The following is a 20,372-nucleotide window of genomic DNA, read 5'->3' as shown; positions in this document are numbered from 1 at the left end:
TTCAGTTATAAAAAAAATTTTTTATCCTCTTAGAAGTGCTTGGCAAGTCCGTAGGTCAAAGGAGCGTGGTGGGCGTAGGCGATGGGAGCAGCAGCGTGCACCACTGGGGCGGCGTGCACTGCGCGCACGGCAACTGGAGCAGCATGCACAGCGTGAACCGCCGCCACTGGGGCAGCCTTGACGACGACTGGGTGTGGGCCCTCAACAGCGGTGGAGAAGAAGGGAGCGTCGGCTGGGACCGAGGTCTTCGTGCCTGGCTCGTTGGTCTCGACGGTCGGGTGGAAGCCGGTGGCGTCGGCCACGTACTTCACCACACGGGTAACACCAAAGGCATCGACGTAGCTGTAGGAACCGACCTTGTTGTTGAACTCATCTCCGGTCTCCTGGCGGGTCATGCGGGTGCCGAACTCGTCGACGTTGTCGAAGCCGAAGCTGTATGGCTGGGGTGGGTGCTGCGATGGGAAGAAAACGTAGTATTTAAAGCAAATACATTTTCAATATCCATTTTGAAAAAAAAAAAATTAGATAACCGAGGCAGTCTGGTGGTCAGCTACTGAAAGAAAGTCGAAAATGTATGCATATAAAAAAGACTCAATTTAGCTGACTGTAGCACCTAGTTATATTGCATCTGAAACGTACCTAACGCAGCAAGAAGTTTTGAAGTGCAATTTCGTTTTGCAAATTTACATTTGTTCGTGTGTATATAAAGTAAAATGTGTCTACTCCTTTTCTTCGATTACTTCACTTGCCAGCATATATTTTGCTTTGTTTTGAGATTGATGGTGTGGAAAATACAGATGTGGTAATAACTGTAGACTACTTCCGGCTTAATCATTTAGGATTGGCAGAAGCGCATGTTTTCAACAATATTAATAAAATTATTGTATTGTCACCTGATTGCCTAGAAACCAGTATAAAGGCCCTCGATCCTTGAATCACCCGTCTAATGGAGATTGTGCTGAGCCTTTAAATTATAACCACTGTTATATAAGTTATTACAACATTTTCTGTCTTGCACACGAGCTACCCACTCCTCCGCCCTAATCACATGTTTACTCACATGTTCCACGACAACTCCGCAGGCCACGTAGGCGAAGAGGCAGCAGACAAGGACCTAGAAGGAAACAGGACGCTGTTACTCCAGTCACAGTGAAGGCGAATCGGATACTGCCACTCTCGGAATCCAAAAGAAAGTACAATGTTTGCTTTGGTTACAATATCCTACCTTGACGAACATGGTGGATACTTTACCGCTTGATTCGAAGTGAAACGATGGTACCTTAGATGCGTCTGACGCCTTATATACCCCTTACGATTGGAATAACTCTAGACCCTCCCTTTAAAGCTATGCAGTATCTAAAGCCACTCGTCGGAGTGAAGAGCTGATTGAGAAGCTGATTAAATTACACCGTCGTGAACGAGGAATTGGGTGAACGGAAAGGAATGTGTCGGCAGTGTGCTTGCCAGAGCTATATTGGTAGCAGCTGTTTTTGAAGGTGAACAATTTGAACTGCGGTTTTACTGAAGGAAGTTATTGTACGCATTTAGGACAGATATTAAGCGCATGAAAGGGCTCTTTTTCTCGAGATCTGGCTTAGCACCTTAGAATTATACAGTAAGTCTTCAGGAATTATTGCCACTCAAACGTATTGAAGTTTGCGAATCTCAATAACACTACAAATTATATACTCAGAATACTATCCCAATGTAAACTATTACTATGGTATAGTATATATAGTAACCTGGCGAAAACCCCAAAGTAGCTCCGGAATGAAAAAAAAAAATGATGATTACTTTTCTTACCAGTTCTGTCACCCAGTTCAAGAAACGCTGTGCTTTGCACGACGTTTTCAATTCTTTAATTCTGTTGTTGTTTTTTTTCGCTTCCGTTAGGCACTTCCCATAGGTTCATGGTAATAAAACCCGAGACTCAGGAACACAGAAGGGGATGAACACAACACAACACAACGTCCCCTTCTGTGTTTCTGAGTCTCGGGTTTTATTACCATGAATCATCACCAGCTCGCTTGTTTTTTAAGTATTATTTCAGTTATTCTCCCATAGGTTAACGGGTTAGGCATGAAACGCATTTGCATTCAAATATTTGCTGCTAAATATTCAACAAAAACATAATTGATACCAATTTAGTGGTAGAGAATATCAGAATAACGCACATATTGTATCATAATTGACCGTAATAAAACGGAACTAATAAAAAGTGTATTCGCCATTCTGATATGCCAGAAAATAACCCAATGTGCAGTGCTAGACATATAAGTGCGTTATGAATTTTTATACTTGTTACCGGCAGCTATGGGTAATATCCTATGTGTTGCACAAACTATACACCTATATGCTTAACGGATTTATAAAAATGATCAAGAAAGCTTTAAATTTATTAAGGATTGGAGTATGTGAGGGATATGATTTAATTAAAGATTTTACTAGTTCTGCAAATGATTTACTAGCAGACGTCTATGTTGTCGACTAATTTGTTCCCAAGTCTCTCGTTTTCACAAGTTTAAAACTCACTTAAGCCATTTTTCTTTTTTTGGTGAGGGGCCCGGGGGGGGGGGGGGGGGACGTTGGGGGATGGGGGGTTATGAGTTGTGGAAAAATACTGATAATGGATGGTAAAACGATCCTATGTTTCAAGAGTGATGTTACTAACATCTTTGAAACCTTTTTTCTCACGAAGTATTTTTTTTCAAAGAGATATATTTTATAACAAATGGTTGAACTTGCCTTAATATTAGACAACGAATTGAGCGAGGCGAAAAAAAGGCATGTGTGACTCTCAATGCCTTCGGCCAGTCGTAATTTATTTGGAGTCTAATATATATATATATATATTTTTTTAACTAGAAGGCTCTTGTATTTAGCATTTATTTTCAATCATCTTTTTTCTACGGAAGCAGATGCTACACATGACAGAATATCTAAGAAGCACCGTATTCTATGGCAAAACATTTCTTCACTGATTGGGTCCGGCGGCTGTTGTAAGCATTATTGATATCGGTATCTTCCATCTATATAACCCTATCGACAGTGATATGATTGACATAAATTCATTATAATGGCGTTAAGGCGTCAGGTACACATAAAATCTAATCAATCAATCGGACATTTGAAGTCCCACATTTGTATTCATTTGTCAGCAACAAAGAGGCTTCAACGTTCTTGAAATCGCTCGTGATAGTGAGCAAAAACCCGAAACTATCCCACTGACAACCGGCCAACCTGGATAGTGCTTCTTACTTTTGCTAACTTCGTGCGATTTCGAATCCGCAATGGCGTTTGATTGCGCATAAAGTCGCATGTGAAGCCAAAATTTAATTTGAATATGATTTCACCCTTGAACATTTGCCAGAGCTATTTGGCAAAAACCGAATCATAAGTGACACCAGGGGGCGTACAACGCACGCTTCAGCTTGGCAAAAGCTTGAATCTGTGGCCTGATATGTGTCAAGAAATGTGTTGAGGTTAGTGAGGTGTGACAGCGCCCCACTGGAGTTCCTTTTTGGGAGCTAAGATTTGTACCGCGTTTTGAGGCGCATACTGGCTCACTGCGATTGCGGTGTTTGCCAGGTTATGATAAATAATGATGCGCTAACAGACAACTTTATCACTTGAATGATAAAGTTGTTACAATCACATGTTACCTATCTATATAATATGCAATGATCTGGGAATGTTCTGAGGCATGAAGTAACTGACTCATAAAAATCGCTTACATAAATTAGAAGTAATAAAGCTCCTAAGACCGAACTGTATGGAACTCCTTATGTTACATGTGCATTTTTTTTTTTCGGAGAGCGCCCTGTTAGCCAGCGTTCACTGGGTCTGTTGGATGAGGAAACCTTGTTATTGAAAAGGTCCCTGTGCAATTTTAATTATTTTATGGTTTTGAAATTGCGCCGTTTTTATTGCATTTTTGTGTGCAGCCATCCTTTAGCTATGTGTACTCTACCTTTATGCTGCGTCTGTGGCGAGCACTTATAGCATTGATTGCACTAAGTCGAGCGGTGGTCGTAAATAGAACTGGAGGAAACTGGTAAGGAAGCGCTGCAGATGTCGGTAGCGCTACCAAGCGTAAAAACCTCGTAAGAGAGAGCAGAACTTCAGACCGTTCATTTCCTTCACAAACGAACCGTATATTCAGTTCAATTCATTTTATATTTACTCCCATAATACAAAATGGGCGATGGAGGCAGGATAGAAAGCCGCAGCAGTGCAGCATGACGAACCTCTGCCCTATACAGGCATATCGGTAAGCGGGATATAATTACATTATTTGAAACAGAGAAAGTAAATTTATGCACCAGAGCGAGAAATATGTTATTAGGAGGATAATATTTCACTGAATGCATTCTTATTTAAATTTTCGATGCAGACACCTTGTTCTTTGAACAAATTCAATTCTTTCGGAAGTGACTGCTTAATCATCTCTAGCCTCTAATTAGTTCCTGGTCGTGGAACTCTCAAGGATCCAGAGCTGCGCACGTCACCTGCAATATTTTTGTTAGTTCATTTTAAAATTTGCCGTAATGAATGATTAAAAAATTTAAGTGACGCCACGTACATTGTTTCTAGCTTATATTTAAACTATTCTTTGATTTTAAGAACTTTATGTTTAGAGAAAATAGGTTCAGTATCTGCGCAATGAGGCTCATTAGTTACGATGCGAATTGTTTTTCTTTATATAAAAAGACTATTAGGTTAATACTTGTCGTTTCAGTTTGAGAGTAAGATTTTGAACATGCCCGGGGGGGGGGGGGGGGGGGGGGGGGGAGGGATCCCATAACACATGTTTCTTAAAAATCAAGCTTAAAATTTTAACAGTAGTTACAAACTAAACCTCAGAGAAATTCATCATTATTATTGCGGTGGCATTACACACTGTACCTTTCGGTTTTAAGGTACTTGCATTTGTTTTAATTTCGTTCATTTTCAGAGAATCCGAAACAGTCCACCAACTAAGTTTTTCCAGGCGTATATTTGCATCGGTAATTAAGCTATCAATGTATGTTTATGAAAAGGTATACTGGTATCATCTGCATAAGCGACAGGTGAGGCATTATCTGTGATAGTAAATACATCATTTATAAATAGGTTAAAGAGCAATGGCCCCAAGAGAGGAATACCGTGAGGTATTCCTCTCCGAACTTCTTTCAGCCTTAAATTTTCGTTTGTTTCAACACTTTGCTGCCGGAAGCTCAAGTATCTTTTTATTAGGGAGAGGTAATGCTCTCGAAATCCATAAGAATATAGTTTTTCCCAACATAACTTTATGACTCAGCCTGTCAAAGGCTTTAGAAAAACCAATAATAAATTCTGAAGTTAGACACTCGAGTACAATATTATTTAAGATAATTTATTTTTGCTCTAAAAGAGCCAGTTAAATAGAGTGACCTTTCTGAAAACCATCATGAGAATCCGTAAGGAGAATAGTTTTTCTCAATGAATATTAAACCTGACATTAATTGATCTTTCTCGAAGACCTAAAAAAAAAAACAGGCAATATTCAAGTCGGTGTGTAGATGAACACAGTATTTTTGTCCCCGAACTTGTATAAAACACATACCTTTGCAATCTGCATACCTTTAAGAAAAATACCAGTCGAGAGCGACAAATTTAAGATCTCTGTGAGACAAGGTAAAATATTGGGAAGTACGTATTTTATCGGCTGCACCTAAATTCCATTAAAATCGGTACATTTACTGTTTTTGAGGTTTCAAAATGCCGAGTCGGTAGGGAACAGAAAACAGTTTTTCAAAATTCCCGAGTTACACACGGGCCGTTTGTTTGCGCAGGGGAGAATAAATTTGCGAAATAATCCTAAAACGGATTTGCTAATCATCATCCACTTCTAGGGAATGCAAGGTAATTGAGGAGTCACGCATAAAAGATAAGCTGGCAGTGTGGGTATGTCTCTGACTGGTAGCCTACGACAAGTGATATAATCGCACATAGTCACAACAGCCACAATGTCACGTCTCGTGGCGCCAAGAGCCAGACATCGTCCGTCTACAGCTCTATGGTTTTGGTTCCGCACCAGGGTGCCGCTCTCTTCCTCGAAAAAAAGTAAGCCGTCCAAATAACCCAACCACCAGTTAGCTAAAGTGCAATGATGCTATTTGAAAAGCTCGTTTAGCCCCATCGACGGAGTTCGCATAAAATCACAGTCCATTCCATTCCCATGTCATTCTTGGCAAAATGAACTAATTATAATACCATTCAATTCCTTCCTGTTCTGCCGCCGTTTCTATCTCATTCAATTCTGGGGCGCGAAAAGGGGGAATGTTTCCGGAACCATTGCAACTCCGGAGTGGCAATTCCAAAACACTGGTAAATAGTATGCTCACAAAGGTCTTTAACAATGTAAATAAACCAAGAACATAGCGTGTTCAGTTGTTGTCTAAGTAACATAAAAAATACCGCCAGTGTTCTGACGATTATACTATTTCCTTGTTGATTACAATTTCGTTGCGCACTTGACCCGCAAGAGTGCTCATCTACCTCGACCCTTCACACTTTATGTCAAAGAGCTTTGGAAGTGTTGGAGGAAGAAGTTTATTTAACATATCAGGATTATTGTAAAAGCTCATACTCTGAAGACAAATGTTGACCGAAAACTCATTTAGCAAACATTTCATGATCGCTTTATGTTTTGATGTGGGTTAGTGATAAAAAAGGACCTACTGAGGCAATTCTATGTGCCCTGAATGTAAACTGTCAGTTCAAATTCACCCTTTTTTCAATATTTTACATAAACTCTGCTGGCGGATGTTTGTGAAACGAAATGAAATCGGCAATCATTTAATTTTAACGGTTCTGTTTCAGGTTACCATCAATTCCGAATACAAATTTTGATTTCAATTCGGTTATTGTGATTAACGAAATGAACTCGTTCTTTAACGTTTTTTTTTTCTTTTTAGTTTGGGTTACGGTTTTAGTTTCTGTACATGAATGCCGGGTAGCAAAGCGAACCAGCAAGGAGTTTACCGACAGTACATGAACATGGTGCTGATGTTACCATATAGTTTCCTTAATATGACTGCTCGTTTAGAAGGCATTCAATCGAAAACATAATATATGAAGTCCGGGAGCAGAAGAATTTGCTGAATGGTGTTGTGTGGTGTGTATATTCATTCGTTTGAATCACGACGTAGATCACGGTACTTCAACGCACCGGAATTTTTAAAGAAACTATTTTTGCGTAAGCGTCAAATCTGATAATTGAAAGCAATTATTTCCTGGCAAATATCGCACTTATTCAAAATGAAATACCTCGATAGAAGTTACCTAAACGTCTCACAGTGAAACGCTACAGTGTACTTAGAGCACATTGTCTACATTTCTTTTCGTGCTTCCAAAATAGTACTCTCCAATGGAACCACCAACAACTCGCATAAAATAAATACATTTTAGAGTTCAATTATAGAATTGATTTATTAATTTATTAGAAGTGCTTTGCGAGACCGTAGGCGAGAGGGGCGTGATGGGCGTAGGTGAAGGGAGCGGCAGCGTGCACCACCGGGGCGGCGTGCACTGCGCGCACGGCAACTGGAGCAGCGTGAACGGCGTGCACGGCCACTGGAGCAGCCTTGACGACGACCGGGTGTGGGCCCTCGACGGCGGTGGAGAAGAATGGAGCGTCGGCTGGGGCCGAGGTCTTGGTTCCTGGCTCGTTCGTCTCAACGGTGGGGTGGAAGCCGGTGGCGTCAGCAACGTATTTCACCACACGGCTGACTCCGAGGGCATCGACATAGCTGTAGGAGCCGACCTTGTTGTTGAACTCGTCTCCGGTCTCCTGACGGGTCATGCGGGTGCCGAACTCGTCGACGTTGTCGAAGCCGAAGCTGTATGGCTGGGGAGGGTGCTGCAATAAAAAATAATATACACTTGCATCAGCAGAGTTATGGTGAAAACAAAAGCCTGTTTATATATTCGAGACAATGTGGTTTCCTGGCATTTGACTTTATCTAAATGCGTAAATATTTGGCTCAAGCAAGGCTCAGCAGTTCAAACTCGTTGGCTGTTTTTCCTTCTCTATCTCCAGTGAAACAATGAACAAAGTTGAGGTTGAATTGTAAGTTACTTAGGTTATAGAGATCCGGAATATTTGAAGAATATATTGAATATAGAACGATACGATGTTACGATTCATAACTCGGTGTTGACACCCCATCACCTAGAAATATATCCCATGATGAAAATAAAAGTTCTCAATTGATGTAGCTTCGTACGAATGGGGGTTTCATGTAGTGTTGTCAGATATTGCATAATATCTTATGTCTTTCAGGATTGCTACAATCTCCTTATTCTCACCTGCTCCACGACAACTCCGCATGCCACGTAGGCGAAGAGGGAGCACACAAGGACCTGGAAGCAAACATAACGTTGTTATTCTAGTCAAAGCAGATATAAATCGGTTTCTGAAAATCTCAATATCAAAGGCAGCGACTAGCGTGGATAACTTTTCCTACCTTGGAGAACATGATTACTTTTTTCCTTGCTTCAAAGTGGAAACGATGGTGGAGTACAGGAGTGTAGAGCTTTATATACCCGATGCAAAAATCAGAAAACTATAGACACGCCCCTTAAAGCGATTCGTCAATAGCGTATGTTATTCTCCAGGATAAAAAAACGGATAGCTACGTTGATTAAATTACAGCGTCATGAATTCGGAAAGAAGGGAGAGAAGAAGAATGCGGTAGAGGGGGCTTATTTATATTTTGATTGTCGCTGTTCATGATGATGTACGGTTTTAAATGCCGTTATGAGGTAGGATGTTTTTTCGCGTTGCAAGGAGAAATGCTAAAAGCAGGATAACGGTCGCATTTTCAATATCAGGTTTGTCGAGTTCTATATCGTTCGGCCAAGTAATGAAAGCAATGTTTTGTGTCGGAACAATTACCTACATTCAATATAAATAAAAATGTATCAAACTTACATTCGTACTAAAATTCAACGTATCACAGTTTTAGCTTCTGCAAATCAATTGCTATGATATATATTGTCCTACTCATTATTATTTTCTTTATTCATTTCCTAAAAAAGACCGGAAGAATGCTATTTCTAAGAATGCGCCACATGCATTGTCATTGATATTTATTTACTTTGATCAAGTTTTGACGAATGCGAATTGAAGTTTAGGGTGTACGATATCTTGTTCATGATTCGAAATTCTTAACTTCATTCTTATTTTCTTAAGTAATTTCTAATACTGTAGACTCTCATTAATTCAAACTCTCTTAATTAAACCTTGATGATAATGCGAACTAACATGCAGTTCCCATGCTATTCCTCTCTATAAGAAGAAAATCCTGATAACTCTAACTCTACTTTATTCAAAAACATTTTGGGGCCCCTGGAGTTTGAATTAACGAGATTTGACTGTACTTCTTACAAATGAAAACAACTACTTAATACTTACTCCTTTAGATAGTACTTAATATATCCCCACAGAACACCCAATGTATCAGCTTATTGATTGCTATTGAATTATGCCACATTTGAATGTACAGTCTGTAAATTTTTCAACGATTTCGCGCTAACGCCAACTTGCCGGTAGATCAGCGCCTTATCGCGCCGTGCAAAAAAAAACGAAAAAAAAAAAAACGTTAGCGCGGTTAGTTGTGGTGCCTTCTCTCACACGTTCGTAGAACCAATGACCTGCTCGTTCACGCCGCGATAAGGCGCTCGTCTTTCGGCCGGTCGACTGGCTCGCGATATTGTCTGTACGAGCGTAGTGCATTAAGATAAACATCTTCGACAGAGATCTGTCAGGTTGGCTGAAATTACTAAAGTAAATGAGAATTTTGCAACCACCAAACCGTAAAAAGAAGTTTCGAGGTGTCGAAGCCTACTTGGCTCCTTCTTCAGGGGTCGAATGTGGCAGTCACAGCTTCAACCTCTTCGTCTTTTTGAATTAGGAAACATTATGCCCTCGTCTTAAGGAGGCGGTGTTTTGGTCACTGTCTTTGTAACGCAACGTAGACCTTGCGCGTGCACAGACGGTAAGGGACCTAGGATGCTGTTGACCTTTCCCGGCGTCTGTTGGATGAGCCAAGATTCCAAGAAAATTGAATTTATAAAATTTGGCTTGGTGACAATCACGTGCGCATGAGCGAAGTCAATCGGATGGTCACGCGTTTCGCAGTGTTCAGCAACTGCGCTTTGTTCACTGTCGAAGTCACAGGCGTCGTTGTTGTGCTTGCACATTCGTTCGTGAAAGTTTATTGTCTCGCCGATGCAGGTGGCTGCGCACTCTATCCATTGGATCTTTTATACCACGCTCTGAGCTCTTTCTCTTGGGAGTCGGTCTTTGGGTCTTGGCATTAACCGCCCCGGTGTGGACACTAGCTTCTTGGCCGCTTGAATGCCTTCTTTTCGCAACACGCGTGCCAGTGCTTCACTGGTTGCTTTCACGTAAGGGACACTGATGCGTGCTTTCGGACGGGGCTACATTGCTCGTGATGGCCTCTGGTCTTGGCGGGCGCGAACTTGGCGACGTCCGACACGCTGAAAAAATCTTTTTGTGAAGTCATTTTTTTTAAATCAGCAATGATGACCTGCTTCTCCTTTCTTCTTTCGGATTAAGATAACCAGATTGTTATTTCTCTGGAGAACAGTGTCGACACTACTGACGCCTTGTAGCTCACCGGGTGGTTTGCTTCAAAATAAAAGTAGAGCTCTGTGTGGGTTGGTTTTCTGTATACACTGAACCTCAATACGTCTCCTTCCCGTTTCACCAGCGCCCTCTACGGTGGCCGGCTCATTTTGAGCTGAGATGCGCTAAGAAGTTATGAACATCCGCCTTTTTGAGGATAAAGAAAGAGTCGTTCACATGTCGTATAAACTCCTTGGGCCTGTTGGAGAACGACCGCAGCGTCTTCTGTTCGATTGCTTCCATGGTGAGGTTTGCTCTTGTAACAGAGATGGAAGCCCACATTGCAGTGCCACTAAGTTGCTTAAAAAGATCACCCTTGAAACTAGAGTACGCACTGCCGAGGCAGATCTCTAGCACGCGGCACAGTTCATTTATAGTAAGACAGGTCCTTGAGGCCAAGGTGCTGTCTTTCTGGAGAGTCTCTCTGGCTGCGGCAACTCCCAAGGGAACTGGGACGCTGGTGAAAAGTGACACAACGTCGAATGACACCATAGTGTCATCTCTGCCAAGTTTTACTGGCCAGGCACGCTCCACGAACTGGCTGGTGTACAGTATATGCGTCGACGTGTCTCCAGAAAGGGGAGATAGAGTCCGATGGAGGGAATTCGATAGCGCCTGAGTGGAGAGGTCATAAAGTTTAGGATAGACCGTAGCGGCCAATCTTAGACTTTACAGTGTTCAGAACGCAGCGCAGTTGCGGAACCGTACGAAGCGCGTGGCCATCCGATTGACTTCGCACATGCGCACGTGATTGACACCGTGCCAAATTTTAGAAGAACGATTCGTTTGGAATGTTGGAACATCCGACAGACGCTGGGAAACATTATCAAATTCCTAGGTGCATTACCATCTGTGTACGCCAAAGGTCTACGTCACGTTACAAGAACAGTGACCAAACCACCGCCTACTTATAAAGAGGACATTATGTTTTCTAATTCACAAAGACGAAAAGGTTGAAGCTGTGATTGCCCCATACTAGAGTGTATTAGAAAGGACGGGTGGGGCCACCGGAATGCTATTTTGGTACCTCCGCATGTGAAAAAAAAAAACAGCTAATTCAAGCCACTTCGTTCGTAGCGCCCTCTGGGGCGCTACGATCAAAGTGGTTTGGAGTAGCCGCTTTTGATGAAAAACGCGTTTCGTTGCAACGCCAAACTTGACCGGCACATTGGTCAAGATCATAGAAGCGATAGAACGCCAGACTATATTTTTTATACAACCTAGACGTCAGGCGTCACGTTCATAAAGTCACCGCGACCTGACTGGTCGTCATTTCATTTCATTTCATTTATTAATCCTTAAGGGTCGTCTGTCGAGGACATTACATAAGGAGGGGGCAACACAAGAAATTATACAAGAAATGAAAAAAAAAAAAAAAACATAAAAATACATAACAACGCACACTCATGCAACCTAGCTAAAAATACATAACAACGCACACTCATGTAACGTAGCGTCACAACGCCATGCGATACCAGGACGACGCCTAGACGTCAACGTCGTCATCGACGTTGACAAGGTGCGTCACACGACACCAAGACTGCATTCTGACGTCATATTGCGTTGACAACGACGACGATGTCAACGTTGACGTTGATGACGATGACGACAATGTCACGGGGCGTCAAGATAACGGTGCCCTTGTCAATGCAATGGCATAAGGACGCTCGGTGTCACTTCGTGGACGTCATTTCCACCATGACGCAACTCGACGTCACGAAGACGTCACGACAGCTTCACGACGTTAACATCATCCTCGGCGACTTTACACGATGTCGAGACTTCGCCGTGACTGCGCCTCCACATTGATGCTGGCGAAGGCGACGTTACACGCCGTCAAGTCTTCGTCGTGATGTTGACGTTCACGATGAAGTCACGACGACGTTAACATGACGTCACAGCAATGTTTGACGTTGCGGAGGGCGTCGACGTCAACGTCGGCATCGACAACCATGTCCACGTCGTCCTCAATGTTGCGCGCGACGTCATGACCGCATTACAAGGGCGACTTGATGTCACGTAACGGCGTCGTCCTCAACGCGACGCGATGTCACGACCGCGTAACAATGGCGACTTGATGTCGCGTAACGGCGTCGTCCTGAACGTGACGTCACGACCGCGTTATAACGGCGACTTGATGTCGCCAAACGGCGCCGTCCTCGACGCGACGCGATGTTACGACGGCCTTACCACAGCATCTTGGCGGCGCATAACGTCGTCGACGATGACGTCGTGGCGTCGTCATGTCGTCGTCGTGTCGTGGTGCTTTGACGTTACTTCTGAATTTAAAATCATGAAAAAAAAAAAATATATAGCCCCTAAGGGGCTATATTGCCCATCTGAACTTGACCTGTGTCGTTGCTTGATCGGAGCGAAGGTTGCGCTGCGATCAAAATGTAAGGTGACCAGACGTCCCGTTTTGACCGGGACAGTCCCGTTTTTGAGGCCCGCTTTTGCCGTCCCGTCCTTTTGTCCCAATAATGAATCATGTCCCGTTTTCGTAGAACTGCATAGTTTCGAAAATGGCACTAAGCGAGTTGAAGCAAATCGAAAATATGCCGACTCGTTACAAGTATATTCTACAAAAATAACCGTAGGTACTTTAAAATATTTACCCAGAGAGAAAATTTTAGAACTGTTCTTTCCCACAAACACGTTTTCTCTCGCGAAGACGCGTGTATATATATTTATTTCTAAACACGGATCTGCGCGAGAAAAAAAATGTTTGTGGGCAAGAACAGTTCTAAATTTTTCTCTCTGCGTAAGTATTTATATTAGGTACCGGATGTAGAATCTCGTCCGGCTACACTTCACTCTTTCGAAAATGCCGACGAAACGTACGTGTGTGTTCACCAATGGACCCTTGTCAAGAAAAGCATTGAAAAGAAACTAGAAGAGGAACTCTTCACGTCTCTCAGAGATGGGTGCAAGTCTTTAAAGAGATGAAAACAGAATGCATGCTGGCGCCGAGATTTCACGGGTCGTGGAAATGGCTCTGTGATACTCTGGAAGCACGTCTCCAGTGCTTCCAGAGTCACGTCTCCTTTTCAATTATGAACTCCATGTGAACATGCCAGACGTTTTGCCTTCTTGTCTCACCATTTCGAGCAATGCTACTTGTGCGGTTGAACTTCCCACAAAAGTGCGCACTTTTACAACCGAGTTTTGCAGGATAAAGTCCTGCTTAGAAAACTTCCGTCGCTGGCAATTTACGCCCACACCTACGAAGGACCCGAAGCAGGACCTTTCAAATAGGTGCATGCAACTGAAGTGTGAGTGTGGCAGTTTCCTAGAGCTTAGTGCAATGCGAGCGTAATGAAATAAGACAAGTTCTTTCATTAAACTTTTCTTCCTAACTCAAGCTTTAGTACGCCCCTCCTCCTCCCCTCCCCATCTCCCCCCCCCCCCCCACCCCCCTTTCCCGCTGCCACGGCTGAGATGTCCCGTTTTCTGCGTTGAGGAATATGGTCACCCTATCAAAATGGCTTGGCTCCACCTGATCGCTTTCCCCTTTTTAAGGTGCAACTGGAAGCTTGAGCGGAGCCTATATATGGCTCGTCCCACTCGTACCTTCTAGTACACTCTACCCATACGACCAATAGACACCCCTGAAGAAGCAACGTTACGTTACTTCTTTTTACGGTTTTCTGTTTGAAGAATTTCCATTTACTTTATGCGTAGTGCATTATTGGAATTCATAGAAATTATTGAAATTATGATAAACAATTGTTCTATCATTTTCAATAATTGGAAGCACTACAGATGACGGAAGTTGCAATGATTGATCAATAGCGCGTCTTTGAAAAGCAAGAAAAAAAAAGATGTGTGTGGAGATATTTTTTGTGTCGAGAAGGTCAGAAAGTTGGCCAGAAAACCTACAGAAAAAAGCACATACGTTAATGGGTCTACTGTGGTTGTTCATAAGATATGTAACACGATATGCACTGGCCATATATCTCATCTTCTGAAAAATATATAGAGGGAGTGTTTGTCTTCATATCCTCCAATAATTGACGTGAACCATAACTAAAATCAACAGTGGAGGAACACCTTCCTTTCGTCTTTATATTTTGTTTGTGTTCAGCATCTTTTTATGGCACGACAATAATTGGAAGATGTAAAGTCAATGGCACTCGCGAACTTCTACCAGCATGTATAATTTATTAATTTTATTTTTTATTTATATATTTATTCAGCATTTTTAATACAGGGTGGTATACACATACGCAAAACGAGAGAGAAACGAAAAGCTAATAATACCCAACAGGCTATCAACGACGCAACAAATACCTACAAAATCCTGAGCCATGTCAATCTGTAAAGGTCGATGACCAGCGAAGCTGTTTACCACGCGACACAGACCTGTGTCGAAAAGCCGGAGGAAACTGGACACGCGCGACGGGGCCCCCCCCCCCCCCCCCCCTTCCTGGGGAAAGCGGAAGGAAAGGAAACTAGGCACGCAAGCGTTTGAAACGATGACAAAGAGAGGGCGGTGCAAGTGTAGGCATGGCCGAAGCGGCACGCTGAGCGGCAAATCGTTTGGGAAATCTTTATTCTCTACCTGAGATTTTACTGATCTTGAAAATGGTGCCTATTTTTAACTAATCTAGTGAACAGACCTACTGCGAAATTACCCACGCATCCAGAAGAATGCAGAGAATTGTTTTCTACGCGCCGCACGTGCAGGCGTCTGGAGCAGTAACTATTCTAAAGCAAAGGCCTAAAACAAATGGCATCTTGCACGCACGTTTGTGAATGCTTTGTTTTGGTTATTTACTTGGAATGATATACACGGGGAAGGTATGCACGTGCGGCGCGTGAAGCGGTTCGGCGGTGCGAGCGTATAATTTTTAGTCACGGCACACTAAAATTGCACGGAACCCTAGCCATAAACAGCTTCGCTGTAATAATATACATGACATTTCGAGGCAATTAAGGCCATTATCTTTATATGTCCCGAATTTTAAAATATATTTTAATATTTGGCGACATTGGCCGTGCTAAGTCGGCACTCCTTTACTCTACTCCAAAGCTCCGAGTTTCATACTCCGTGCACAGCAACCGCTGATTCCTATAGTGCAGCTGTTGTAGTAAGATGAATCGTGGACCGCGGCCCCGGCAGCTTGGGCCGAGTGTCGCCACCGGCGGCCATTGATTGACACCACCGAATGCACGGGACTCAATGGAAAAAAAAAACCGAGAAAAAGTTCCGTTTCCCCCGTTTCTAAGCTGTTGTCGGTACTGCAACTTTTGGCTACTTTTCGGGAAGCCCGTTATATAGCTTGCGTACAAACATTACAACTCACATCTCTCGTGGTTCTTATAAATACATTTTTTGTGGTCGAGAGTGACTCCGCTGTCGAAAAATGTAGTGTCACTCAAGGAGGCGAGAGTTACCTCAAGTTACCGCAGAGTCGTTGACGATTTCGTTGAATTGGGTTTAGCAGACGACGAGCTCGAAGGATTGCCACGTTTTTTTGTTTACTCCACTACCAAAGCAAGCTTGCCAGCTCAGCCGTAAGTGCTCCGGTACATTCGATTTTTTTAATCGGCGTCCGAATGTTTAACAAATGGCGATTCGATCTCCAAACACCCGACATAAAGATCGCAGCACACCATAAAATAATCGTTCCGAGCACAGCGAACATGCTTCAATATTCTTACTTTTGTGCGTTTCTCCCATAGACGCGTGTGTTCTGTCAAGCAATGGCCGCCGGTGGCTACACCGATGGGCTCCCAATCTGCGATCCAGCCTACTACAATAGAGATCAGCGAAAGCAACTAAACGGATCGTAGTGTACGAGCCCTTAGCAAAAAGAGGCCGTACTTCAAACGAAGTTGAAATATATTTAGTACGAATATTCATTTTGTATTTATTCTGTATTATTTTGGCCGCATTCGAAATACGCGCGTAATGTATTCAAAATACATTATAAATATGAATCAAAAAATATTTTAGATATACCAAAAATATTATTCCTTCACACTCAAGATGCCATTTGTGGATTAAAAACCGGTTACACAATTTTCTTTTTATTTTCGATTTTGTCAGCAAATGGTGTCCCTGTGGTATTTGAAGGCACTACTGAATACATCTCACAAAGCCACATTAGAAACGAACACAAACGCAAACACCATGACGCACTGAAGAGCTCATTCACAGTCCCGTTGACTGCTCTAGAGCCTTATATAGCCTACATATTGAAGGTAATAATTTTTTCGGTGACCACCTCTGCGCTTATTAAGGTTACAAGTATTCGATCTTCTCCTCGGGAGTCTGTCAAGGGGGAAACAGTGTCTTGAAGTTCGTGGACGATATCTCTTACTAAAAGGCATTGGTACAACTAATAACAATTCGGCACAGTCCCTAAAACAATATCCACACAAACGGCTCATAAAATACATGTTATTGCTTCTCTGCGTAGCACCACTCCGGTCGAAGCGAATCAAGGCAGTTTCTTCACTTTAAAATACTGTAAACGACTTTATTTTCGTGAGGACCTAATTCTCGCAAAGTTGGCGAATCGCCTACAATTCCGAAAAATAGGTCCCGTGAACAATTCCGGCAAAATGTAAAAACATTAAGATCTATATTGCGATCCCAGCGCGTCGCGAAAATTAGAATTTGCGAATTATTCCAAAACTCCAACTTTGACCTAAATCGCGAAATATTGAGCCCGCGAAAAATAAATATTTTACAGTAGTTTTTTTGCCTTTCCTTTTTAGTAGTTGACTATTTAATATGGTAGTTAATGTCACTGTATTAAAGTCACTATTCACATCACGTACAATGGTGAGTATACACGTTCAGTGAACTAACATTGTGCTAACAAAACCACGCCAAACGCATCTGTTCACAGCACCTGCTGAAGCTTTCCAGCATCAGCAAATGCTGTGGTTGTAGTTCCCGAACCCCGTTTGTGATTGGTGTGCAAGGAACTGATCAGGTGTGTTCTTGATAGAAAAAATGAAACAATAACATAAACTGGGCTGATTTATCAGTGCGATGCTGCGCAATTCAATTGCCAAACTAAGCAAATGTATTTAGGCGCTTCAGTGTACTCCATATCTGCTTGAAGTGAACTTCAGAAGGGGAGCTTTTAAATATTTCGGTAGTTTAAGTCAAACTACCAAAGTATTGCAGTCAAAAGGTACTTAGAGTATAACACAACAGTATTTATGATTTTCAGGTATTTTAAGAGTATTTTGCACGTATTCTTGATTGCTCCATTTTTTTAGGGTTTGAGTATATTTTGCATGAATTAAATAAATATTTCAAGAAATATATGTAAAAGGTGCTTTGTGCCTATTAATTTAGTATTTACATATTTCAAAACGCATGAAGGGAACTTCAAATGTAGTTTAAGTAAAGGTATTTTAAAATGATTTTTAGAAGTATATTTTAGTACTAAGTAACAAAAAAAGAAGTTTATATTTTCGGTATATTTTTCGTGTACTTACAACTATGAATTGTATTTCAAATACACTCAAATTAGAATGTGGTATATTTCAAACGTATTAGTTTTCGCTAAGGGAGAACACGACACACCAAAACTATCGACGGGCCGCATGAGCCTCTTCTAACCGCACGGCTTCGACGAACCCGTCATATCTTAGATACGGGCGGCAGAAGAGGAAACTACTTCTAAGCTAAATTAATTAAAGCTTGTGTGGAGCGGCAGAGTGGAAAGTAATAAAGACGGTGATATTATGAAGTTTTACGAATGTGTTATTATTTCCTAAACGTTTGAAGACTTGCTTCGAGCAGATATGCTGAAGGTTACCTTGAATGATATTGTTATTGACCATGCATCCATGCGTGCATGCAAATGACATACAACGTTTTTTTTAGTTCGTTTGGCGTCGCAGAAAACTGTCGAACTTGTCAGATGCCGCACGAGACGGAACCCGTTGATGCGCTATACACGAACTCATCTCTGTTACGTCACGGCGTTTTGGTGGCGCGTCGGGAGCACTTCCGGTCTGCGGCCGTGGGCAGAAGTCGCCATGGGGGACGTGCGCTCCTGTGTTACTTTGGAAGAAACCGGAAAAAAACCTGCCTCCTCGTCAAAACACCGCGAGTGCGGCTGCATCAAATGAGTCGGGAAAGGTTTAAAGGTCAGTTTTCAAGTGTTTTCTGCCTGCTCGGTTCGTCAGAAAACGTGAACAGGGGTCGTGAAAAAGGAAAAACAGACGGCGTCGGACCACGATTGCTTGGGCGAGAACCACTTTGGATTGAATTCACGGACATTTGTGGTCGTCAGATTTATTTTCTTTGTATCAACATGAACGCGGGAAAACCGTTAAGTTACACGGACCACCTGCAGACTACGTTCAGTGCCTGATCAAGTTGAAAAGGCCGCCTCATCGTTCGATCTGTCGTCTGCTCGTTCAAACGACAGCGTCCCTTAGACCAAACTTTGACCCGGTAATTGCGGTAAGAAGTGTAGACCTCGAAAGACGTTTAAGTTTGAAGGTTGCTTCGGGTAAGTAGGCTCGATGTTAACAGTAGATATAAGGACATGTTAATAATTGTTACGAGTGTCCATCGCCGACTTGTTATGCCTGATTCACTTGGTCCGATTGTGGTTGCGATTCTGAGTATCATCGTCGAAATCTAAGCTACGGTTTAGGCATTTCGAGCCCGAGCGACGTCATGACTGAAAATACCGAGCAGAAGCTCATGATGCGAATCAGGCTTTAGCGTCCATTATGCGGCGTCCATGGGAAATGAATCGCCGCATATTACATTATTCACGCCAAGTTTTGTGGAGTACCGAGCCTCGTTAGTTTCGCTGAGTCCGCTCAAATAGTCAGATATTGCCAGGAAGACGTAGAATCAACAATTGCAACGCTAAAAAGAGCACGGGGACTCGCACGAACGCCACCATCCCATTCTGATTGTTTTTGGACGACGGCGAGCTTCTTGCCCACACCCCCATCGCGCACGCGCGGCGTTGGTGGCGTCCGCTAGGGGCGCTCCTGTTTGATTGTATATGCATATGTGAGACGGAGGCGGCTACATTGGGCCTTTTGTTCAACAACAAAAATCGGCAGTCATTCAATTAGCCGGGTCCAAAGAGGCTAAATTAAACAGTCTGGTGCTGAACCGCGAGCAAGCACAAGTACAGGAGTCCTGCAAATACCTGGGAGTTGTACTGAGCAACAAGCTGGAGTACTTTTCCGAGCGTTATGCTCACCTCTGATAGGCAGCCGTTCGAGGTACGAATGTACTCCGAAAACGTAATCTTTAGAGTTGCAATCGTTGTCTGGTGACTCGCGAACACTCGAACGCGGTTGTGGTGCGAGGGTTAACTTTCGCCAAGGCGGTTCTTTGCGTCCCTGGCACAGCGCGGGAAGTCATGGAACGTCGTCAACGAGAGGTCGGGAGGCAGGCTCTGGCCTGTCACGGAATAGTGGCCACCGAAGCAGTCCAGGGAGATCATGGGTGGTCGTCGTTTGAGGCCAGGGAGGCGACCAGTAAGATAGCTTACGACGGCCGTCTCCGTCTCACGGACCGCGGCCGGTGGGCCAAGAGACTCTTCGTCTACAGGTATCTCACGGGACTGCAGCCTGGCTGGAGGAAGCGGCTGTATCAGCTAGAGAAGAGATACGGCTTGTTTTCGACCCCTGTAACTATTACATCAGGTAGGAAGCGTAAACTCGAGGTACGAAACAGGATAAGAGGGGAGGAGGC

General features: G+C 43.0%; 2 protein-coding genes across 2 annotated transcripts; both read right to left on the bottom strand.

The window, feature by feature from the left end:
• Window positions 1-1,237, bottom strand: LOC120844709 (cuticle protein 16.8-like). Its single transcript, XM_040216629.1, has 3 exons — window positions 1,226-1,237; window positions 1,061-1,114; window positions 1-452 (listed from the first exon to the last, which is right to left on the bottom strand). The coding sequence occupies exons 1-3, from the start codon at window positions 1,235-1,237 to the stop codon at window positions 30-32; spliced, it is 489 nt and encodes a 162-aa protein (XP_040072563.1). The 3' UTR covers window positions 1-29.
• Window positions 1,238-7,462: 6,225 nt separating this feature from the next.
• LOC120844710 (cuticle protein 16.8-like) lies at window positions 7,463-8,501 on the bottom strand. Its single transcript, XM_042294225.1, has 3 exons — window positions 8,490-8,501; window positions 8,332-8,385; window positions 7,463-7,882 (listed from the first exon to the last, which is right to left on the bottom strand). The coding sequence occupies exons 1-3, from the start codon at window positions 8,499-8,501 to the stop codon at window positions 7,463-7,465; spliced, it is 486 nt and encodes a 161-aa protein (XP_042150159.1).
• Window positions 8,502-20,372: the final 11,871 nt, after the last annotated feature.

The sequence above is a fragment of the Ixodes scapularis genome, unplaced genomic scaffold, assembly GCF_016920785.2.
Source record: "Ixodes scapularis isolate PalLabHiFi unplaced genomic scaffold, ASM1692078v2 PGA_scaffold5__190_contigs__length_132052651, whole genome shotgun sequence".
NCBI lineage: Eukaryota > Metazoa > Arthropoda > Arachnida > Ixodida > Ixodidae > Ixodes > Ixodes scapularis.
This window is presented reverse-complemented; position numbering and strand designations above follow the sequence as displayed.

What these genes read in the sequence shown, in the direction of transcription:
- LOC120844709 (XM_040216629.1), bottom strand. An exon ending in GCGGAGTTGTCGTGGAACAT is followed by an intron (nt 453 to 1,060) that starts GTGAGTAAACAT and finishes TTCCCATCGCAG; the next exon opens with CACCCACCCCAGCCATACAG.
- LOC120844710 (XM_042294225.1), bottom strand. An exon ending in GCGGAGTTGTCGTGGAGCAG is followed by an intron (nt 7,883 to 8,331) that starts GTGAGAATAAGG and finishes TTTTTATTGCAG; the next exon opens with CACCCTCCCCAGCCATACAG.